Below are 21,932 nucleotides of genomic sequence, written 5' to 3' on the forward strand. Positions count from 1 at the left end.
GCTACCTGTGCGGTAGCTGAGCTCAGTCAACAGTATCGTTGATTGTTGTGAGGGCCGTGGCTGAACTGCTGATCATGACGGCACGTGACAAAGCTTTAGCTGGATTAAAGCACCATCATCTGGCTAAAATACCTGAACACAATAAAACACCTCTCCATGCATTTTATAAAACATTACCATGTGATCATTGTAGCTAGCATTTAGCTCCAGGCATAGCTCAGCCTAAAAACAGCCTCACAGAGACGCTAGCATTGATGTAGACTTCTTGTCTTGCTTTCATGTAGTCACAATATGACTACAGGATATAAAGTCAACAACTTCAAGGAAAATAAACCTACCCAGAATTCACAGTAAAGGAGAGAAAGACACTTTCACCTCTTTAGTTACTTGTTGGGTGTTAGCTGAACCACAGTGCTGACAAATGTTCTCCGCTGGTTAATGAATTATCATTTCCACAAGGCCCAGGGTAACAAAAATGTGACTGTGTGTAAAATACTTGCACCACAGTTCCTTGGGGAATCTGGGCAAGCCATCAACCAGAACCAATGTCAGGGTTGCTTGCACGCACCTTTGCACAAACTGATTATCACATGAGATAAGCAGAACATTTGTTCAAAAACAAACAAGTCCAAAGCTTTGACATTTCTCCCAACTTCCGTCCTCTTTATAACCCTCACTTTTTTCCCCCTTAAATTTCTGCCCCCAGCACATCCTGTGTTGTACTTCAAACTTATCCAACTCTCTGTTGCTGCTCAGTCCCCATTACCCCCTCCGTCTCCTCTCGCCCTTTCTCCTTCCTCCCCCTCCTCTTTTCCTCCTCGCTGCCTTCGGGTAAACATTTGTCAGTGTAACGCGGGTGTCTCAGGTAAAGATATGCAGATTAACTCCAACTCGTTTGCATAACGAGCTCTTATTTGCCAGTCTAATTACGGTGGCATGCCGAGGCCGTCCCAGAGCTGCCCTCAGGGTTCATTAGTGGGGTTCGTTAAGAGGTTTGTTAACAGGCAGCTAATCGCTTCCTCCCTCTTTAACAAATAGTGGAGCCTGAAAGTCCTGAAAAGACTCCCACTAAGCACACAGCCATGTTGGTTTAAAGAAGACGCACAGGAACACAGAGGCACACACAGGTTCACTGAACAAACACATTACACACTCGCACACACACAACATCCTTCCTAACAGATTATTCTCACACACACACATGCTCGCTCAGTTCTCAAGGGACAAAAGAACTAGTCAATGTATTGAAGACATTTCTTTTTACACAATACAAGTTTGCTCAAGGGAAGGCCACACATACACAGGAACACGCACAAATGCACAAAGCTGTAGTGTGCTTTTTTACTTAAGAGCTTAGTCAAGGTATTTAATCTTACAAATGTTCACTGTATTTATAAATTAAGACATAACCAGAAAATAATGTTATTTTTAAGCTCAATTAGTGACGAGGTGCTTTATTTTGAAAAATACATTCATCAGAAAAATGTAATTGCGACAAAACTAGGATGTTCAGTATCTGTAATTATCATCGACGCATCAAAATACTGTCAGTAAAAAGATTTCGTAAGTCATTACAACAAATGTGTTTCTGTAATACAGACTTTTCCTGACCTTTAATGAAACTGATGCTATTCACATGACTGCAGGCACTAACACTGTATGTAGGCCACTCATTTGTTATGTTAAACATAATATAATTAGAAACTTGGTATTTATTTAAATAGCTAGCAGACAACACAAGAGTGTCTGTCAGGAATGGTAATCAGAGTGCTGCAGCAAACAAGAACAGAGTAAAGAAGCAGAGATTCGTCATCCGACTATTTAAAAGAAAGTTAAAACACGCTTCGTCGTATTGCGCCGATGAAGTCGTCAATGGCGTGGTTTTGAGCCTGTCGCCTTAAAGAAATAAAGGCTTTTATGGATTACCCCTCTGAGTGCCTCAGCTCCTTTCAGTAGCTTGGATCCCCACACTGAAGAGCACCAGAGCAACAACTTTGTGCACTCCCGTGCAGCACTCCATGCACCTGCTTTTTTAAGCACATTTTGTTCACATGCTCTATTTTCATATTACAATAAAGGCAGAAAAGTTAGCAGGTAGTTATAAAAAACACTGGTTGTGTTTGTCTTTAGTTGTTACTTTTGGTATGTGGAGCAAATTAAAACTGTAATAATAGATAAAAGAAAATCCATATATTATCTGAAATATTTATTGAAGCAACAAGTTGGTTATAGCTCTATTGTTCTGTCTCCCAGCTACATGCAATTATCTCATCTGGACTTGCCAGACACTGCAACTCTATTACCTCAACATTTGTGTCGAAGTCATTTGCAACAGCAACATTTTAAGCAAAAGATAATGCTTCCAAGGTTTAATTCATTATCAACATAATGAGGAATTCATGCATAATGCTGACACCGAATGCATCCTGAAAAATGCTTGAACAGTAGTAATGTTTTTGCTCTTGTTATGTTTGGCACTTGAACGTACTGTTTAAAGTAGGGAAAGACCACTCAACTCAAAGTAACTCAAAGCACAGGGTAGTATTATAGTATTGACGTGCTTCCTTTGGGCCCTTCAGTTTAACTTGTGTTGTTAAGTGTTGTGCATGATGTCTCAAAGTTTGTCAAAACTATTTTGCGATATTAAAAGTGACAGCTGGTCACACATATAAGCTACGTGACATTCCCTGTGAGCCAGTCTGTTTGGTTATAAAACCGTTAATCCCCAGTTTAACTCAAATCTGATCGCTGGTGTCTGAGACATTACACCCAACAGATGGAGGACAAACAAAACAAAGAGGGGATAAGAATAAGAAAAAAAGGCAGAGAAACTAAAGAAGGAAAGTTTTAAGAAATTCAATAAGTTTGATTATCGGAAAATGCTCTCCAGCAACATGAATAACAATGAGATCAATAATCAATCTACTGGATGAGAACCGTAAGTGTATCATGCACACAATCCCACGGTTAAGGTAGTGATATTCTGTAGAGGCAGAAGTAATCAGACCATTATTCACAACAAATAAGAAAAAGGTCAAATTTGCGGTTAGAGTTCTTCCCACAGAGGAAGAACAAGACCGTCTGTGAGACTTTGCTGTAATCACCGAGCATGGTCTCTGTCAGTGAGTCACTGTCTGTAATCAGCAGGCTGCCACACTCATCTACAACAGATGCAGCATCACTTGTTCCTTTCTTTAAGCGCAGACTGAGGCCAAATCTCACTAAGATGTCCCGTTCGCCTCAGTCATTTCTGTCACAGCTCGGGTATTTCTGCATCTCCCAGAACATGCAGTCTGTTCAATCAGTCAGAATGTCACAGCACTTTAAAACTTCATAAGAGTAAGAGATAAAGAGAGCGAGTTCAGCTTCTCTGACAGGCAGGTGGATGTTCTAAAAATTTAAAAACAGGATGTCTTTGGTTGTAAATCCTTGTTTTAGATGATCTTGTAGCCTTTCAGAGCAGCTACGTTTCTTAAATCTTCAAGTTCAAGTTCCTGACCCTGAAATTGTAAAGAGAAGTGACAGCAGTGCAGTGATCAAGGCTGCAATCAGCTCGGATAATAATGAACGCCTCTTGCTCTGCTGCTCCGCTCTGAATCATTTGACTGTTTTAGTGAGACAGATTTAACAGTAGGAGAAAGCTCATCTTAGATCACAGTTAAGTCTTATTACCTGCATTTTAACCAAATGACTGTTTGCTGAATTATTAGTTAAAACAAAACCCGTAAATATTGAGACAACTCATCCTGTCTACTACAACGCATTGCCATATCCCCTTTATGTGTCATAATCAGATGCACATAGTATCCTTTAACATCTGTTTTAAGGTACCCTTTAATATGTGTTTATGTACCCTTTAACATTTTATATTTCAATTTATGTATTTTTGAAGGTGCCCTTTTGTGTCTGTTTACGGTAACCTTTACTCTCGGTTTAAGGTACCATTTGGGCTCAGTTTTAACGTACCCGTATGTGTTTTACTTAAGATAACATTGTGCTTCCGTTTCATGGTACCCTTTAGCATCTATTTAAGGTACCCTTTGGCATCTGTTTCAGGTATCTTGGACCATCTGTTTAAGGTATCCTTTTGCATCTATTCAAGGTATCTTTTAGCATCTGTTTAAGGTACCCTTTAGCATCTATTTAAGGTACCTTTTAGCGCTGGTTTTAAAGCACCCTTTAGCATATATATATATATATATATATAACATGCTCATGCGCTTTTCGAAGGGTACCTGTAGCGATTGTTTAAGCGTACCCTTATTATTATTATACCCTTATATTAGAGGTACCCTTTAGCATCTGTTCCCTTTAGCGTCTCTCTATTTTCTGCCCATTTCTGCCACAAAGCCACCTTGAATCATGTTGTAGTAAAGGTTGTAAACTGTTGCAGTTGGTTAGGTTTAGCCACATAAAAACTTGGTTAGGTTTGGGAAAGATTTGTAGGTGAAATCACAAACATAACTTTTTGTCTTTACATGGGGCCCAAAGTCCGATCTACTTAGTTCAAGTCCTGCGTTGTTTGCCCCATCCATCGCCCCCAACCAACACCTTTAGCCTTTCTGGCTCGTTGCCCCCTACTGTAATCATGTGACACAATCACAAGTGACACTAACACACGATTAAAGTGGGAAGCACAACCTAAATCACAGTTAAATGTGGACGTCCTTTTAATTCAACTACTGTGTGAGTGTGGCTACCCCGGCCTCCCCCTCCCCCGGCGCCTGGCAGGCCCCGGGGATTGATGCCTGAAATCCTCACAGCGTCCTCCTTTGACGGGCAGAGCGCAGCCGAGCTGAGCATGTTAAACATTATGTAGATGGAGTCCTGGAGGCGCTGAGAGCTTTGTAAATAGAGGAAATCTTCACTGTAATGCTGGCCTACAGGCTAAGAGCAACACAGAATGAAATGTTAAATCTCTCTCTGTTCCTAACACTCGCTCTCCAGCTTTTTCCTTCACCAAACACCCGTCCCCCCGTTCCTTTGTTTCACGAATCTGTTCATCTTGTTCCTTCTTACGTCTTTTCCTCCTCTTGGCCTGCAATTTGTTCCTTGCCGCCTTCCTTTGCTACCTTTTTTTCTCCTTTTCTGTTTTACTCTCTCTCTCATCTTTTTCCAATCTCCCCCCCCCCCACCCTTCCCTTCCCTTCTCTGCCCAGAGTCTCATTTCACACTGCTACTTTTTCATCCTTCTTTCATCTCTCGCTCCCTCTCTTCATCCCATTTTTTCACAGCAGCCGGATCGTGGCCTGGTCTGGCCTTTTAATGTCTCCCTCTGCTTCTCTCCCTCTTCTTAACTGTTTCCATTCTCTCTCGCTCTCGCCTCTCGCTCAGACTGTGGCTAATGCCATCAAGTGTTTGCAGCAGGCCTGAGCCAAACACTCAAAGCCCAGAGCCCCTGAACTACTTACATGCAAGTATAAATAAGGAACATAGTGAAAACACCTGTATATATCTCAGTATTCCACTACCTGCAACCTTTTTGTTGATGTTATATGCTCTTTACACCTTCTTTGTACTTTTCCTTCACCTTCTTTAGTTTATCATGCCGGGAAATGTCATAGCAGTTCTTAAAATGGTTTAGAACTAAATATCAACATTCAAGGCCCTTAAAACGTCTTAAATAAACCTGAATGCGGTCGTTATGCTCAGCTAGAATGAACATGTGTGCATGTTTTGTTGCTCTGTTTGGCATGGATGATGACCTGAGGGAAAATGTTTCTGCTTTTTAAACACTCTTTCACTTTGGGACACGCGTTGTGCACTTGCCCGCTCATTCTGATGCAGTTAGGCAGTCTGTTTCTTTGTTTAGCAACTTTACAAAAGGTTCGGCTAAATAATTCTCAGTCTTGCAGGAAACTGCAGCTGCAGTCATTACTGTCCTATTTAAAGTCATTTTTCTTCAGGTAAGATAATTTGATTAGCACAATGCTTTCTAGTGATGAAAGAGTATTGTGCCAAATGTAGGCCAGTTAGTCATCAGAAGATTGTCTCCCTCTGGCCTGTGTGTGTTTTTAGACCCCGTCACACTCAGGCTGCAGATGTGAGCGTCCCCGCAGAGCACTAATGTCCCTCCTTTCTTTCTTTGTGTTGTTCCTCTCTCTACCTCGGTTATAAATGAGCCTCACATCAACCCAGAATGAGGTTTATTCCAAACGACCGGACCCCTCACTACTTTTGTTTACTTTTCTTCCAGCGGATTCAATCAGGAAACTGAACTCCTGGCTCAGTGTGAAGGTAACTTTTTATATATTTTTAGGCCCGCAGCTGACAAGACGGATAACAAACGAAGCTAAAAAACAATGAAACACTAAGATTAAAATAAATCATTCATTCTCTGCCTGTAACTGGGAAACTGAATAAATAAAACATCTATTTTCTATTTGCTTACTTTGACTATTTACAGTCAAAGAAGTGAAAACAGTGTATGTCAAAGATTTCAAGGAGAAAAGCCGAGTGAATAATGCAGAAGTGAAACAAGTCTTTAATGTCTCACTGGCTTTTGCTGTGCCACCCTCCATAAACAACGGGGTGGTTCTTTGCTTTGGTAATGTGCCTGTACAACAAACTAAGGCTCTTCAGGGGTCACTGGGGACATAGATATGAGCAAGTAGGGCCCTTTTTACATCCTTTTCAGTCGAGTAGGCCGTGGGACAACGAGCGAGGAAGTCTGCATCAGGAGGAGGTTGAGATGGATGAACAAGCCAAACAAACACAAACTTTCACCAAGGAGACCCGGGGGTTTGTGTCCCACATGAGTCAAAATGTAGTTATTCTAACTTACGTAATGTGCTCAAAGTGATTTCATCTTCTGTCCGTAAAGTCCTTTTTTCAATTAAATACATGTGTTAAGTCACTGTCTGTCGCCAATCAAGCATGAGTATGCAAATGTTACAAAAATTATATCTGTGCTGCAAATCATGTAAATCAAGTGTGCCAAAAAAATGTGACATTATCACATGTTAAAGTGATAATCTCAAAGATTTTCATGTAAATAAATGTCTGTTGAGTCACTATCCATCGCTGAATGAGGTAACACAATGGTGATCGAGCCTATGGCCCACTGATGAAAGCCTTTGCATTTGCAGTATATAGTATTATTATGGACTGGATGTCTGTGGCAGCATTTGCAGAAGAAATCACAAGCGACGCCCAGTTAGTGACGCGTTTTCCATCAGCCAGCAGTGGTTGGTCTGCCAGAGAGGGTAGGCGGAGCTAAGCGGCTGCTTTTTCGGTCTCTGCAAGTGTTGCGAGTAAACAGTAATCTACTATGGCTGAACAAAGAAAGAAAAGATGGATGACTACAGATACAACTTCAAAAATAAGTGAAAATCCAAAGAAAAAGAAACAAATTGGACGCTCAGATGAAGGCAAACGAAAAGCGACCGTCAGCAAGGAAAATCAAGAGTTACAACAGGAGCCAACCGTGGACGTCCCACACGCAACACTGTCTGGATATCTGGGAAGTGTGCTCCCGCAATTACGGTTTATCGCCACAGGTGCCGCCAAAGAGAAATGATATCTTTGCGATTATAACTTTAATGAAGACAACAGGCAGACATAACTTCAACATCCCGAGATTGTAGATTTACCATCCCAACAAGTGAGACAACACCAACTGACCCAGATTGGGAGAATTACTCCAGAAGCCTCCACTAATGTTCTGTGTGTCCACGCCTTTAGCTATCTATTTCAGACCCATGCTGGGATGTTGCAGCAAAGCTCTTCACAGAACCAGGAGGTGCCTTCTGATGTATGCTGTGTTACCGACAGTACACTGGATTCTTTTTGTTTGGAACAGAATTTGACAATCAGCAAACTATGAGCATTTTAAATGTTAATGTGATTCAGAACAAACTTCATTTGAACCCCAAACACTCTCACACATGCACAGACACTCGTATATAAGGTAAAACACTGTGAAGATGAGGCGTTTTGCTCCTTCCGTCTCACTAGGACGAGAGTAACACGACATACAGTACAGGCTAATTGATTTCTGTGTGCTTCCAAAGTGAATGTCGCGCTCCGCTAACACACCGCTCCGACACACTCTGTCTTTTTTTCTTCGTCTTTCTGGTCGCGTGCGGTTTCAGGTTTGAAATCAATTTGGCTGAGATGAAAGTTTTCAATTTCATTAGCTTGATCAAATGGAGCGCTGTTAACAGGCGGCGGTAATAGAAAATCATTTAGGCCGAGCAGCTCACACAATCTCGGAGGACTGGTTAAGAGCCGCTCAGACAGGGAGAGAGAGCGACGGAGGGGAGGAAGGGGGAGAAGAGAGACGGAGAGGATGACAGGCGGCAAAATATCGATGAGAGGGGGAAAAAAAGGGAGAAGATGTGAAAAGGATGGGGTGAAAGAAGGGGTTAGAACAGAGGGGGGGATGACAAGCAGAGAAATATCGCATTTTAGAGGGAAAAAAGGAAGTCTGAGACACGATGGCAGCAGATAACATGATGGAGTGAGGGAGGGAAGAAGTAGAGAAATGTAATAGGGACAGAAAATGCTCTTTGAAAGGAGAGAAAGGGAAGATGGGTGGAGAAAAAGGACAAAAGGAAAAAGTAGATTAAATGTAAGAATGATTGATGAAGGTATGAGGATGATTAAATGTGCTAAAGTGTCACAATAAAGGAGGAGGGAAAACAGGATGCAAAGAAGGAAAGGAAGAGAGGAGAGCAGACAGAGAAATGTGTCCCCTCCTCTCGTAAGTCTGCACAGAACTGGCCCATTAAACTGCTGTTATTGCTTCTCAGACGTTTGTCAGAGAAAAATTATGTTGTGATGAAAGAACATAAATAAACTATTAGCCATCAAAAACTCAGCAAGGCAGCAGATAGCAAAATATTAGCACTTTGATAAGGAAAGCAAACGGCAAATCAGTCGCAGATTAATGCAGGAGACGGAGGAAGAGAAGGGAAGAGAAGAGATGGATTCACTGATTGGATGGAGGAAGGAGAGGTTCAGAGTCGCTGGTTAGAATCTGACAAGGCTAACAAAAGTGTAAACCCCAACACGGACTGTTGCTTAGATGTTACTCTTATTGCTCCTTTATGTATCAGACATTTTCATCCAAGATTGTTTTTGTCTTTCTCGATAGGCAGCTGAAGACTGACAGGAATTATGGGGAGAAGAGAGTGGGGGGATGACAGGAGTCGAACCTGCGGCTGCTGCGTGGAGGACTGTAGCCTCTGTAAAGGGTGCCTGCTCTACCCACTGAGCTAAACCAGCACCCCACCACACACCTTCTTATGGAAGTAATCATTTAGCATCATTTAAACTGCATTTTTAAGACGTTCTGCTACCTGTGTTTAGACATCATTTAACATTTACGAAATGTTTCTTCTTTTGATGAATGGAAAAAGGCTCACGACAAAAACACAAGTCTGTTTTTCCAGTTTGAAGGTATCGAATGACAAATGTATTATTTTATATGACCAACTGTTGAACTCTTTTTTTAGCCAATTAGGTTGAACTGTCACATTCTGACAGGTGAAAATTACAAACCACGGGAAATTAGTGTAAGCTTCCACATCTGAAGGTTTATATTTGCCATTAGGACTTTAGGCAGCGACGGCTGAGGGACGGCTACAGCGGCCGTGACACGGTCCAACGGGGTGCCGTAGTGATTTGTTCCTGACTGCTGCTGGCAGCGGATGACATGTCCATAACAAAGCGGGTATCTTAAACAAATGTACTAATAGTCCATACAACTACGAAAGGTAGAACTGAATATAAACAAAATGAATGAATAGAATTACCCGCTTACACTCTGACGTTGTACAGACTACGGCAAACCAGTCTTCTCCCGTAGCAGACGGCTGGGCTACGACAGGAAGTGCGCAAAGTGGAAGAGGAATCAAGGAGGAATCAATTGAGAAACTTTCCGTGTGTATTATATGAAATGTCAGTTAAGGTAAATCCGAAATATACATCCATCCATTACTTATATATAGCGCTTATCTGGAGCAGATCTCAGCTGTCATTGGGCGAGAGGCGGGGTTACACCCTGGACTGATCGCCAGTCAATCACAGGGCTGACACATAGAGACAGACCACCTGTCACGCTCACACTCACGGCCAAGTTTAGAGTCACCACTGAACTTAAATGAGCATGTCTTGGAGGAAGGAAGGAAGCATGTTATCCGACTCAGAGTTGTCATGACACCCAGCTGTACAGTGAGGGAGATAATTATCTGATCCCTTGCCGATTTTATAAGTTTGCCCACTGACAAAGAAATGAACAGTCTCTAATTTTAATGATAGGTTCATTTTAACAGTGAGAGACAGAATATCAAAAAAATATCCAGAAAATCAAATTATATAAAAGTTATAAATAAATTTGCATTTGACTGAGTGAAATAAGTATTTGATCCCCTAGCAACCAGCAAGAACTCTGGCTCCCACAGACCGGTTACGTGCTCCTGAGGCACACAGACGAGTCCTCTCGCTTTAAGAAAGCACTCCTAATCTCAACTCGTTACCTGTATAAAAGACACCTGTTCACAGAAACAATCAATTAATCAGAATCCAACCTCTCCACCATGGGCAAGACCAAAGAGCTGTCTAAGGACATCAGGGACAAGATTGTAGACCTGCACAAGGCTGGAATGGGCTACAAGACCATCAGCAAGCAGCTTGGTGAGAAGGAGACAGCTGTTGGAAGAAACACAAAATAACCATCAATCTCCCTCGGTCTGGGGCTCCACGCAAGATCTCGCCTCGTGGGGTATCGATGATCATGACAAAGGTGAGGGATCAGCCCAGAACTACACGGGAGGAGCTAGTTAATGATCTCAAGGCAGCTGGGACCACAGTCACCAAGAAGACCATTAGTAACACACTCCGCCGTAATGGACTGAATTCCTGCACTGCCGCAAAGTCCCCATGCTCAAGAAGGCACATGTACAGGCCCGTCTGCAGTTTGCCTATACACCTGAATGATTCAGAGAAGGCTTGGGAGAACATGATGTGGTCAGATGAGACCAAAATCGAGCTCTTTGGGATCAACTCGACTCGCCGTGTTTGGAGGAAGAGAAATGCTGACTTTGACCCCAAGAACACCATCCCCCCGTCAAGCATGGAGGTGGAAACATTATGCTCTGGGGCTGTTTCTCTGCTAAGGGGACAGGACGACTTCACCGCATCGAGGGGAAGATGGGCGGGGCCATGTTCCGTGAAATATTGGGTGACAACCTCCTTCCCTCAGCCAGGACACTGAGAATGGGTCGTGGATGGGTCCTCCAGCACGACAATGACCCAAAACATACGGCCAAGGCAACAAAGGAGTGGCTCAAGAAGAAACACATTAAGGTCATGGAGTGGCCTAGCCAGTCTCCAGACATTAACCCCATAGAAAATCTGTGGAGGGAGCTGAAGCTTCGAGTTGCCAAGCGACAGCCTCTAAACCTTGAGGATTTGGAGAGGTTCTGTAAAGAGGAGTGGACCAAAATCCCTCCTGAGATGTGCGCAAACCTGGTGACCAACTACAACAAACGTCTGACCTCTGTGTTTGCCAACAAGGGTTTCTCCACCAAGTACTAAGTCAAGTGTTGCTCGGGGATCATATGAAAACCAACCGGTGAGAACAGGTGTTTTTATAGAAGACCAGTTTTAAAATCTCCATTTAACACACCTTTGTTTTTGAGGAAACAGGAAGATTGCAAACGATTACCCATCCAGCTACTTACGGGAAACCATTATAGTTTAGACTTCACACTGTTTAATAGAGACAAACACACACATGCGCACACGCACGCACACACACACACCTATTACCACACTTCATAGCGATAAATTATATTCAATCAAAATTCAATAAGGAAATGAAAGCTAATGTTACTCCATTGTTAGTCTCCTCTGAGTCATTGTGTCATGATGATAATGATCAGCCATTCAGTTCTCTATCACACACACACACACACACACACACACACACACACATACACACACACACTGTGAGGCTAATCAGCCAAGTGAAGCTAATGTAGGAGAAAATGTGTTGCTGATTAGCTCAACCTTAAAGCCCTAGACGTAGCTTCTAGACCTACAGTAGCGGCCTCACCCGTACACACAAACACAGACACACGCTCGGGCACGCACACACAAAATTAGTCCGGCTATTCATGCTAATCTGAGGCAAAATGACTGGCTCATTAGCGAGACCCTTAAACCTCTCGACAGGCCTTTGAAAGCGGCCGTCTCGTGGTCACGGCAAAATGCAGGCTCAGACACGCACGCACGCACACACAGGAAGTTGGACTAAGTATTCAGACTAATCAGTAAGTGCCTGAAGTTTCTAATAATAGCAAACATGTTTACATGAGAGCTGAATGACGATTAAATGGCCTCAGATTAGATTATAAAGCAGATGCCTGAAACAAACCCTCACCCTCTAACCCCCTAACCCTTTGGCTTTTCTTCAGTTAAGATGACCTGCAAGTGATCAGTTCTTTTAATACTTCATGCAATCAGAGTTTCACCATCATCTCTGCATGTATGACCTCAGCCCACACAGAAAGAAACCAAAATCTAACATGAACCTTAAAGCCTCAGTGTCCTTTAAATGGAGTGCCTGTTGGGTTTTCTAAGCGTGCCTTCAGACCAATCAGGAAGTCCAGCATTTATGAATTTATATCGTGAACGCATACCTCATCTGAGCTCATTTTAATACTCATATAAGATACTTTACAACAGTGTGTCACCTATTTTTCCTTCTGTCCCGACCTCATCTATGTAGGCAGGGGCGTGGATTTTTAGTATGGGAAGTGTTCTGGGTAATGTTGACCAATCACGCATCAGCAGGCTGCGGCGTATGCAGGAAAAACAGTCAGTGTTGAAAGCAAAAGAACGTAATCCCCCGTAATGACATCAGCGGCTATCTGACGACGATTTACCTTCTGATTAATGTCTATAAACAGACATCTGCATGCTAACAGCTAACAATCTGTTCTAGATCTAAAATTCAACCTGAGATAAATTCCCTTGACACTGTGTCACGAAAGCCGTTCAGCGTTCAGATTTCCCGACTTCCTCGAATGCATCAGAAATGATCCAACCTCTGTTCAACAAACGAACATTTTAAAAGTAGTTTTCTTCTCCTCTTGAGGACAGACCTGACAAAGCTTCATTTTCACTTTTTACTAATCTGCATCATGAAGTTGAAGTTTCTGCAAAGGTAAGACCCGTTAATTAAAGTCAATCACAAGAAAAACTGGTTATTGTTTGTAAACAATGCAGCAGGGGGAAAAGGAAGTTTTACTGGATGTCGTTTCTCGCTAACTGCTGGCTACACACCCGGCATGGTGTCCCCATAGGCTATATCGTCATCAGACTATAGCCGATGGGATCCGAGACCAAAAGATAAACAAGATAAATATGTTGTTCAAGTCACAAAATTCTTCAAAGAAATGTGTGCATGCGTGTATTTGCTTTGCAATACTTGCTAAATGACATAGCACTGCAGCAAAAGATCTGCCACATCCCCTGAGCTGCCACACCCTCTGCACCGCCAACTAACTCCTTTCACATGAATGTGAGAGCTGTATAAGGCTGAGTGTGAAGCAGCCCTATGGCATCTAATGCCACCAATCCTACATACATTTTTTATGTTGGACAGGAAGTAGTATAGGTGTGTAAATGTTAGGAGCTTCATGTCACATGTCATCTACATTAACACCTTTGAAGACTGTTTCAAAGTGTGCGCTGTATCGCTCATTACACTGTAACTACAAAGACACACAAAAGACAGAGTTCATGTTGACTTTGAGTTTCGGCTTTTAGACATCAAATGACCACAGCATCAGCGGACTGGACCCATAAGTCCCGACTGTGTATGAATCCTTTAAAGACCTGACCTCCCTTCAGAAAGCCTCCTCTGTGCGGCCGTCTGAAAGGATTCTCACTGAGATACAAAAAAAACTAAAGCACTTTAAAAAGCATTTTGTGATTGAAAATGAGTCTTTGTAGGGACAGAACTCTGGCTTTAATCGCCCCCATGTTTTCAGACTCAAAAACATTCATTTCTACTTCTGGCTCTTCATTATAAGCGGATAGATGTAACGAGAAGTCACTAAGAATTTGCACTAACAAAGAATGTCCATAAAATGAAATAAAGGGCATTAAAGAAGGATTCAGCTATAAAGTCATGTTTGTTACAGTTTCCTCACATTATACAGATTTTAACACATATGCATAAAAAAAAATGAATGAAAATCTGTTCAGAGTCAGTTGTTATGAGTCATCCTCCTCACCAAGGTCACTAAATTGCCAAATTTCCCTGAAAAAAAGAAAGTAAGAATTTACAAATGTTGGCACCCTAATAATACGTCCTTCTGTTGCATCTGTCATGTGTTCACCAGAGAGAGAGAGAGTGTTTGTCTGAGTGTAGTGTGCGTTTGTGTGTGTGTAAATATGTCCAGGCCCGGCAGCAAACAGTTTCCTGCTAGATGAGATTTACTGATATCGAAGGAAGGGACACAGAGGATGAATACAATCCACTCTCAAGAGAAGACAGAATCTCTCACTCTCTCTCTCCGTCGCTTCCTCCTTCTCCTTTTCTGTGTGATGACAGAAAGAGTCGGTCTCCTTATGGACGATGAGAGCCTGTTATTTTCCTTATCATCCAGCTGTGTGCGTCTGGGTGTGCAATACACACTTTCTGATCATAAAGAAGCATGGTAACCATTCTATCCATGGAGGAAGAGCTGAGAGGTTTTCAGGCTGGATACAGAAACGACAACAAGAAAAACACAATATGTAATATATCCTGAGCTTCCTGAAAGTTATAATCTCAAACTTTGTCATTTAAATGAATGTTTTTAAAGTCTCTATCTATCGCTGAATGATGTAACACAATGGTGATTGAGCCTATGGCCCACTGATGAAAGCCTTTGCAGTTGCAGTATTACAGACTGGGTGTCTGTGGCGACATTCATGGAAAAAAATTACAAGGGGCGCCCAGTTAGTGACGTGTTTTCCATCTGCCAGCAGTGGTTGGTCTGCCAGAGAGGGTAGGCGGAGCTAAGCGGCTGCTTTTCCGCTCTCTGCAAGTGTTAGTGCACAGATGAAGGCAAACAGTCTAAAAAGGAAAGCGACCGTCAGCGAGGGAAATCAAGAGTTCCAACCGGAGCCAACCGTGGACGTCACACATGCAACACTGTCTGGACGCAATAACCGTTTATCGCCACAGGTGCCGCCAAAGAGAACGAAACTGAGACCTTAGAGATTATAACTTTAAAGGGCCTATTGACAGACATTTTTAAATAGAATCAGGTTTAACAGAGGGAAAAGTAAAGCAACAGACATGAAAACTACAACAAGGTTTGTGTTCCAACTCTTTAACAGTATATAAACTGTATAAACACAAGTTTCTGTGTTTTGTTTTCACACTGGAAAAATGGCAAGATTAGGTACGCTTAGAGGAGCCAGCTGGCAAAAATGTGATTTTTAAGCATGCTGTTGGACAAAATTATCCCAGTGATATCATAGAGATGCTCACGGCTTATAAAAGGTGGTATAATTGAGGATAGACAGACGGGTCTGCTGACAGCTCAGAAAACTGAAGACTGTATTTAAAGAAAGGCACGTTTACAGGGGATGAGTTAAGCCTTGTGTTTTAAATTAGTGGCAGCTTTTTCAATGTGTAGTTTGATTTTAGTGCAGTCCCATTAGTGCAGGATTTTTAATGATTTTTGCACCATAACTGCAAGAACATATCAGAGCTCTACAGTGCGAGTATTTCACTCGCAATGCCCCTAAAAATAAGTGTGTGCGAACTGGAAAAATTATTTACCACCAACCGTAATCTTTCCCCCCTGCTAATCGTTTAAAAACTACAAGTCCCACATTCCAAAAGCCACAAGGTGGCAATCACAGCAGAGTTTTCTGTGATGACGCGGAAGTGTCAACGTGACAGAAAGGTGAACGCTGCAAAAAGTATTGCTGGGTTTTTCTTCTTCTGTTTTGTTCCTTTAGTTTGTTTCTTGTTTCTTTAACCTTAAGTATGTAAAGCCCTGACGTTACATTCCCGTACATTAGGTGGCGGTATACACCTATAAGTTCACGTTATTTTGTAGACAGTGTCTTATCTCGTGTATGCTTACCCGAGCATGTGCACACATCATTATGAGTGTATGCAGCCTAAACGAGCTGCACAGCTGCAATAATTCACTGTTGCAATAGGGACGCACAGTCACATGCGCCTTATAAATGTATATAGTAAATTGTTAGCGTAGAGCCCTGCATATACTGTGTGAAACTGAAACACGGTGCATGTTTTTAAGTCAAAATGTTCATATCTTTAAACCGGCACATTTCACATAAAGTCCTGAACTGGTGCCAACAAAGCCAGTCAGCTTCAGGAGCACCTACACCTCACGAAAGAGGAAAGAGTGTTTCTCTCCTGTTCCCCCACACAGGTGACCTGGCAGTGACACAAAACATACGACGCACATATAAATCACTCCTGCAATAGAAAAGCTTTGATGACGAGGAAAAAAAGGAGGAGGTAGAAGGTGAGAAACGCATCATGTCCGCATCTTAAAGTGCACCTACTCTTGATTCTTAGCGTCTCTGTGACCCTCTGTGCTGCAGCTCGATCTGCTGCTGTGTGAGTGTGTGCATGTGTGAGTGTGTGCATGTGTGTGTGTGTGCATGCACGTGTGAGCATGCGAGCGTGTGCCTGAGTGAGTCAGCAAGCCAGTGAATGAAACCAACAATGAGACACAAAGACAGTAACACACACACACACACACACACACACACACACACACGCGCGCGCAGGGAGACAGAGCGGTGTATAGAAAGGACAGGGTGAGAGACTGCCTGTGTGTGTTTCCGTGTGTGTGTGTGTGTGTGTGTGTGTGTGTGTGTCTCAGTGATTTTACGCCAGTAATTATTAATGCTCTGTATTGCATGAGTAATGGTGCATAGTGCTGACATTCTGCTACAGGTTAACAGTGGAGTGCAAGATGCGATCGAGCAAACAAGGCAAACACAAACACTTTAAAGAGTGCAGGTTACATTTACACATTCACACACACGAGGCGTTTATTAAAGGCAGAGTCAACAAAAGGTTTAAGTATTAATGAAGATACTGAACAGTGAGTTGTTGTGTATGTGTCTGTAGCTGCTGAGCCAACCAATCAGACGTAAAACACTTTGCTTCAAAAGTTAGGCTTAGGCTCCACAAATTTTTTGAGTTTTGAAAGATCCAATAAAACACACTAGCCTATATTCCTTTTTGATTAACATAAGGATCCTTTTTAGTTCAAAGAGCGGCTAACAATGGGGCGCTGGTTTCACTCAGTGGGTAAAACAAGCACCCCAAACAGAGGCCACAGTCCAGCGGCTGCAGGCCTGCATGTCGTTCTGCAGGCTGCCCTCCAAATATCTTCAGCTGTCTGTCAATAAAGGCCAAAATGGCCCAAAAATTAATCTTAAAGCAACAAGAGCTGCTAAGAACGAGAATACGATGAGTACTAAACAGGACATTTTACAAGTGAAAAATCCATTGTCAGTGCTCCCTCGTCCGTCCCTCCAGGATTTTTCAGGCACGATTTCTGACTGTTGCAGCCAAAAATGCTGATTTTGCAGCCTCAAGTTGCAATGCATGTTCCAGTGTAAATGAGGCCTTTTTACTTTGTGACAGATTACACATCCACTGTGGGATTTGGGGAAAAAAAAGCGCTCCCATAAGGCCATCTACTGGCTGAGCGATCGGTTTGTCTTCTAACATCCCTTCCAAGAACTAAACGACACCGCAGTCACTCGCCATGAAATGCTCGTTTCTCACTGCACGTGCACATTCAGTGCTGTCCATTTCTAGAAGGAGAAGAAGACGAAGAAGATGAGAAAGTTTATTCATCCCTGAGGAGAAATTCAAACATGCTACACACACAAAGGCCCGAAATACAGGCACAAACAGGATCCCATGGACGTGCATTAATGGAGAGATGTCAGAGTGAGGGGGCTGCTCATGGACATGCGCCCCGAGCAGGTGGGGGATTCGGTGCCTTTCTCAAGGACACCTCGATGGAGCCCAATCCGGGCTTAATCCGGCCACCTTTCGGTTCCCAAGCCACGTCCTGACAGACTGAGCTAACGTCTACACCTGAATCTAATTCATGGGATTGCACCTTCAGACCTTCCTGGTGGGACTTCCTAGTGGACTTCAATCTGTATCTTAAGCTTTTCTGTAGTGTGATGTTTTTAGTACATGTAAGTCCACACTGATATATCTGCAATATGCTAATATTGCTTTACAGCTGTACATGAGTAGCAGTAAAAGATCCTGTCACCTATAACAATGGTAAAGTGTTACAAACTTGAATTTGGTCCAAGATGGCGCCAAAAACTGGAGAATTAAACACCAGAATTCAGCGTGTCTGACAGTCACGCTGAAACATCAGCAACACTTGCAGCTGAATTTCACAAACTACAAAGCAGGAGTTAAATGAAAACTTCACTCGTGTTGACTTGGTGTTTGATTTGCATGATCGTGTGTAGAGATTCCCCGTTCGCCCGCCCACAGCAAACCTCATGCAGAGAACACAGAGCCGAGTCACGGCGCCCCCAGCGACTGTTCAGCCTCTGAACCTTCAACACCAAACTAAGCGTTCGCCTCTGAGCAGATATCTCGCTGATGCTCTGCGTTTGAACAAAGCGACGACAACGGCAAACCTGGAGACGACCTGCGTGATGAAACAACAGTGATGTAATTACGACGAAACGGAGAGAGACGGTATAAAGAAGCACAGGTAGAACTTGTTCCCATAAACAAAAAGGTGCAAAAACAACACATAGAAACTGAGCTTAAATGATCTAAAAGCTGCCTTTTGCTGTGGCTACACTCAGGTATGGGGGTGGAAACTTCTTAAGTGTTACAAAAGACAGCTTCAGACAGCAAACGCAGGTGAATAAGGGCCTACGTGACTAATCGAAAATAGTCAGTGAAGACTGGAGGAAGAAACCGAGCTGAATAAGAAAAACAAGCAGGAAGAGAGAAAAAAAGCAGAGAGTTGTTTTGCTTTTTAAACAGCCTTAGGTGGCCATTACACCATTAGAGCCAGGGCTCCCCAGTGCCCAATAACAAGCGTGTAACCACAGCCAAGTTGGAAGAGACCTTTTCCTATGCACGAGTGCGTGTATGTGTCTGTGTGTGTAAGAGACAGAGGGAAAGAGACTGGGCATAAAAAGAGAGATACTCCTGGCCATCCTAACTACCAAGGGAGCTGCTAAACAGCAGTCAAAGAGCAACATGCACTGTCAGACAAAAGCTACAGTCCCTGAGCAAAAGGTTGTTTTGTATTTCAACTCATATGCAGGGAAAGAAAAGAAGAGGAGAGGAGAGGAGAGGGGAAGAGGAGAGAAAAGGAGATGACAGGAGAAAAGGAGAGAAGAGAGGAGAGGAGGAGGTGACAGGGGGAGAGGAGGACAGGGACTGTTTGGTTGATTTAATCTGTCGTTACTCAGCCGTTTTGGCGGGCACAGCTGTTTTCCTGCACGCCGTTTCCTCTCCGGTCTCCCGTCGGTGTTTCCGTGTGCCGCGCGGCCACAGCGACGGGGACCACCGCGCTCCGGAGCGCACAACGCAGCGACTGTTAACTGCTCAGTGAGCCGTGAGTGATCGGAGCTGATTAAAACACTAACACACACGCGAGAATGCAAGCGCGCGCGCGCGCGCAGACACAGAAAACACTCACGGGAATGTGATACTAATGCTGAAGGACTGTCATTTGTGTGGGGAAGAAAAACGGAGGCGGACAAGCGCGCACTCAGAGGGCTCCAAACCCAGAATATCTGTCAGCCTTCAGCCTTCATCTTCTTCTGCGTTTCTTTTCTCTCGGGACTAAGTGGGTGGTGGTGTTACCCGAGCTGAATTCTGAATCTCTCAGCCCTGATTTAGTGTTTTAAGTAAGACAGTTGATCGCCATCTGCGCACACAGTGACACGCTCTGAATTTAAGAGGCTTCTTGCGCTTATAACACCGGTTACATTGTGTTTTTATAAAGGCACGCGCCACAAGTCAGAGCAGAATGAAAGCCATTTAAAGAGTTCTGGAATGAAGTCAGCGCTTTTCACAGGCAGGCACGTGGGGGAGATCTTCATCCCTCTCTTCTATTTTTTTCGGTAATGCGTGCATTTTGGATGAAAAGGAATCATCATTCCAGTTCAAACGCTGCTTTTTCTCAGTTTACTGAGGCTCATGCATGAGTAAATGTTAGAAGGGCCAGCTGATCTCCCTAATGTGATTTAAAAAGACCTCATAATGTAAGAGAAACTCTTTAGATCACCCTCTCAAAGGGGCTCCCAAACCGCAGAGAAGTTCATGCGTAACCAGCCAGTCTTATGTTCTCTCCAACAGATATGTAAAAAAACAAGTTCAAGCTTTCACGCTTGTAGGATAAACGCTGCTTTCAGGTCTAAAAGGTAGCTACTCTAAGAGACCCCGAACAAGCACACCGACCGGCCGGCCGCCGTCTCACCGGGACTCGGGTGTCTCGGATGGCACCAGTTAGTACGCATCTGTCATCTGACGCTTCGGCTTAGTCAATTACTTATCATTCCACACACACGCGCTGATACAGGAGGTGTCAAGGTGAACATGGGGTAATCGATCGTCATTTATGCTAATAATAATAATAATATTAATGTTGCCTCCAGAGCAGAGTTTAAAGGCGGGCACACAAGCCACCAGTCTGGGATCACCATATGGAAAATATACCATTTTTAATGATCACAAAAAGAGTCATGACTTCATGCAACTTTCTCCAGTTAGTCACTTTTAACAGACGCATGCTGTCATGTTGGTGTCTGTGAGGAGGAAGAGGTGCGTTAACGGAGTTTGAAGTTTGGTTTCCCTTCCTGTACATTCCAATTTCTGACATCACTGCTCGCCAAAACACAGCACATTTACGCACCAAAAACATGCAGAGAAATATAACACATATGATGCAATAATTATATATTAGCCTTAGTAACTGGAAAAAGTTCCCATTTACCGTCCAGGATAACAGAGCAGAACAACACGGAGAGGAGGAAAAGCAAACAGAGTGGGTGTGACTTTCCTGATTTCCAGCTCCAAACAATAAAAGGACAAAACGCCTTTAATGCCCAAAACGCCTCAGCGATGATATTCCCATACAAAGCTCCACAGGCACTGTTTGTCTCGATCGAACACCACCTTTTTCTACTTTTGAATCAAACCACGATGTCTGAAACTGGCAACAAGTTTTCTCGCACATCTGCGTCTCTTACCTTGCCACAGGAGGAGAAGCAGCACCGTCTTCCAGAGGCAACAACCCACCGGCGCGCCTCCCCGTCTCCTCACCGTCTCCATCCCTCCTGACGATAAAAACCTCCGAGACTGTTCACAAAAAAAACGAAAATAAGGGGGTCTTTATTTGATATTTATCTCTTCCCCTTTCCCCCACACAGATCACTACCGCATCGGTGCCATTAATAATCTGAAATTGACCAAACTGCGCTCCCGCTGCGCTTGACCTAAGACACCGCGAAGATGAGGTTTGGAGGAAACTATAAATCCGTCTGGAGTCAGTAATAATAAAAAAGAAAGCCCCGATGGGAAATTCCGGTGCAGGATGGCTTCTTTTTAATCCTCCAACCCCAAAAAAGTCAGCAGTGTGTCTCCTTCAAGCCAGAGCCGAGGAATGAACCCGTTTTTCCCCCAGTGTGAGCTTTCTCCACCGGTGCGCTCCTTTGCGTTATTTATCCAAACGGGACACCCAAAGCCGAGGAAACCTCACGGTCTCTCCCTTTAGCTCACTTTTCTGTCTTCAAAAGTTCAAACAGACCGACCGAGTGGACGAAGAACTCCCCCAACGGATTAAAAAGTCCACTTCACGCGCGTCTTTGAAACCGAAACAGCCGAGAAAAACTCACTTAAGACTCTTATTTTGAATAAAATCCAAATT

At 43.3% G+C, this 21,932-nt stretch overlaps 1 protein-coding gene across 1 annotated transcript in view; it reads right to left on the reverse strand.

Moving 5' to 3' along the window:
* LOC138610153 (transmembrane protein 132C) overlaps positions 1–21,518 on the reverse strand; it is a 292,087-nt gene extending 270,569 nt beyond the window's left edge. The window contains exon 1 of the mRNA XM_069682861.1: positions 21,256–21,518. Within this exon, the coding sequence (XP_069538962.1) occupies positions 21,256–21,337 (82 nt within the window). The 5' untranslated portion in view covers positions 21,338–21,518. The remainder of the gene's footprint in view (positions 1–21,255) is intronic.
* Positions 21,519–21,932: the final 414 nt, after the last annotated feature.

Source organism: Semicossyphus pulcher, unplaced genomic scaffold (assembly GCF_022749685.1).
Source record: "Semicossyphus pulcher isolate SPU_LCO1_2020_fin unplaced genomic scaffold, fSemPul1.0.p SCAF_6, whole genome shotgun sequence".
Lineage (NCBI taxonomy): Eukaryota > Metazoa > Chordata > Actinopteri > Labriformes > Labridae > Semicossyphus > Semicossyphus pulcher.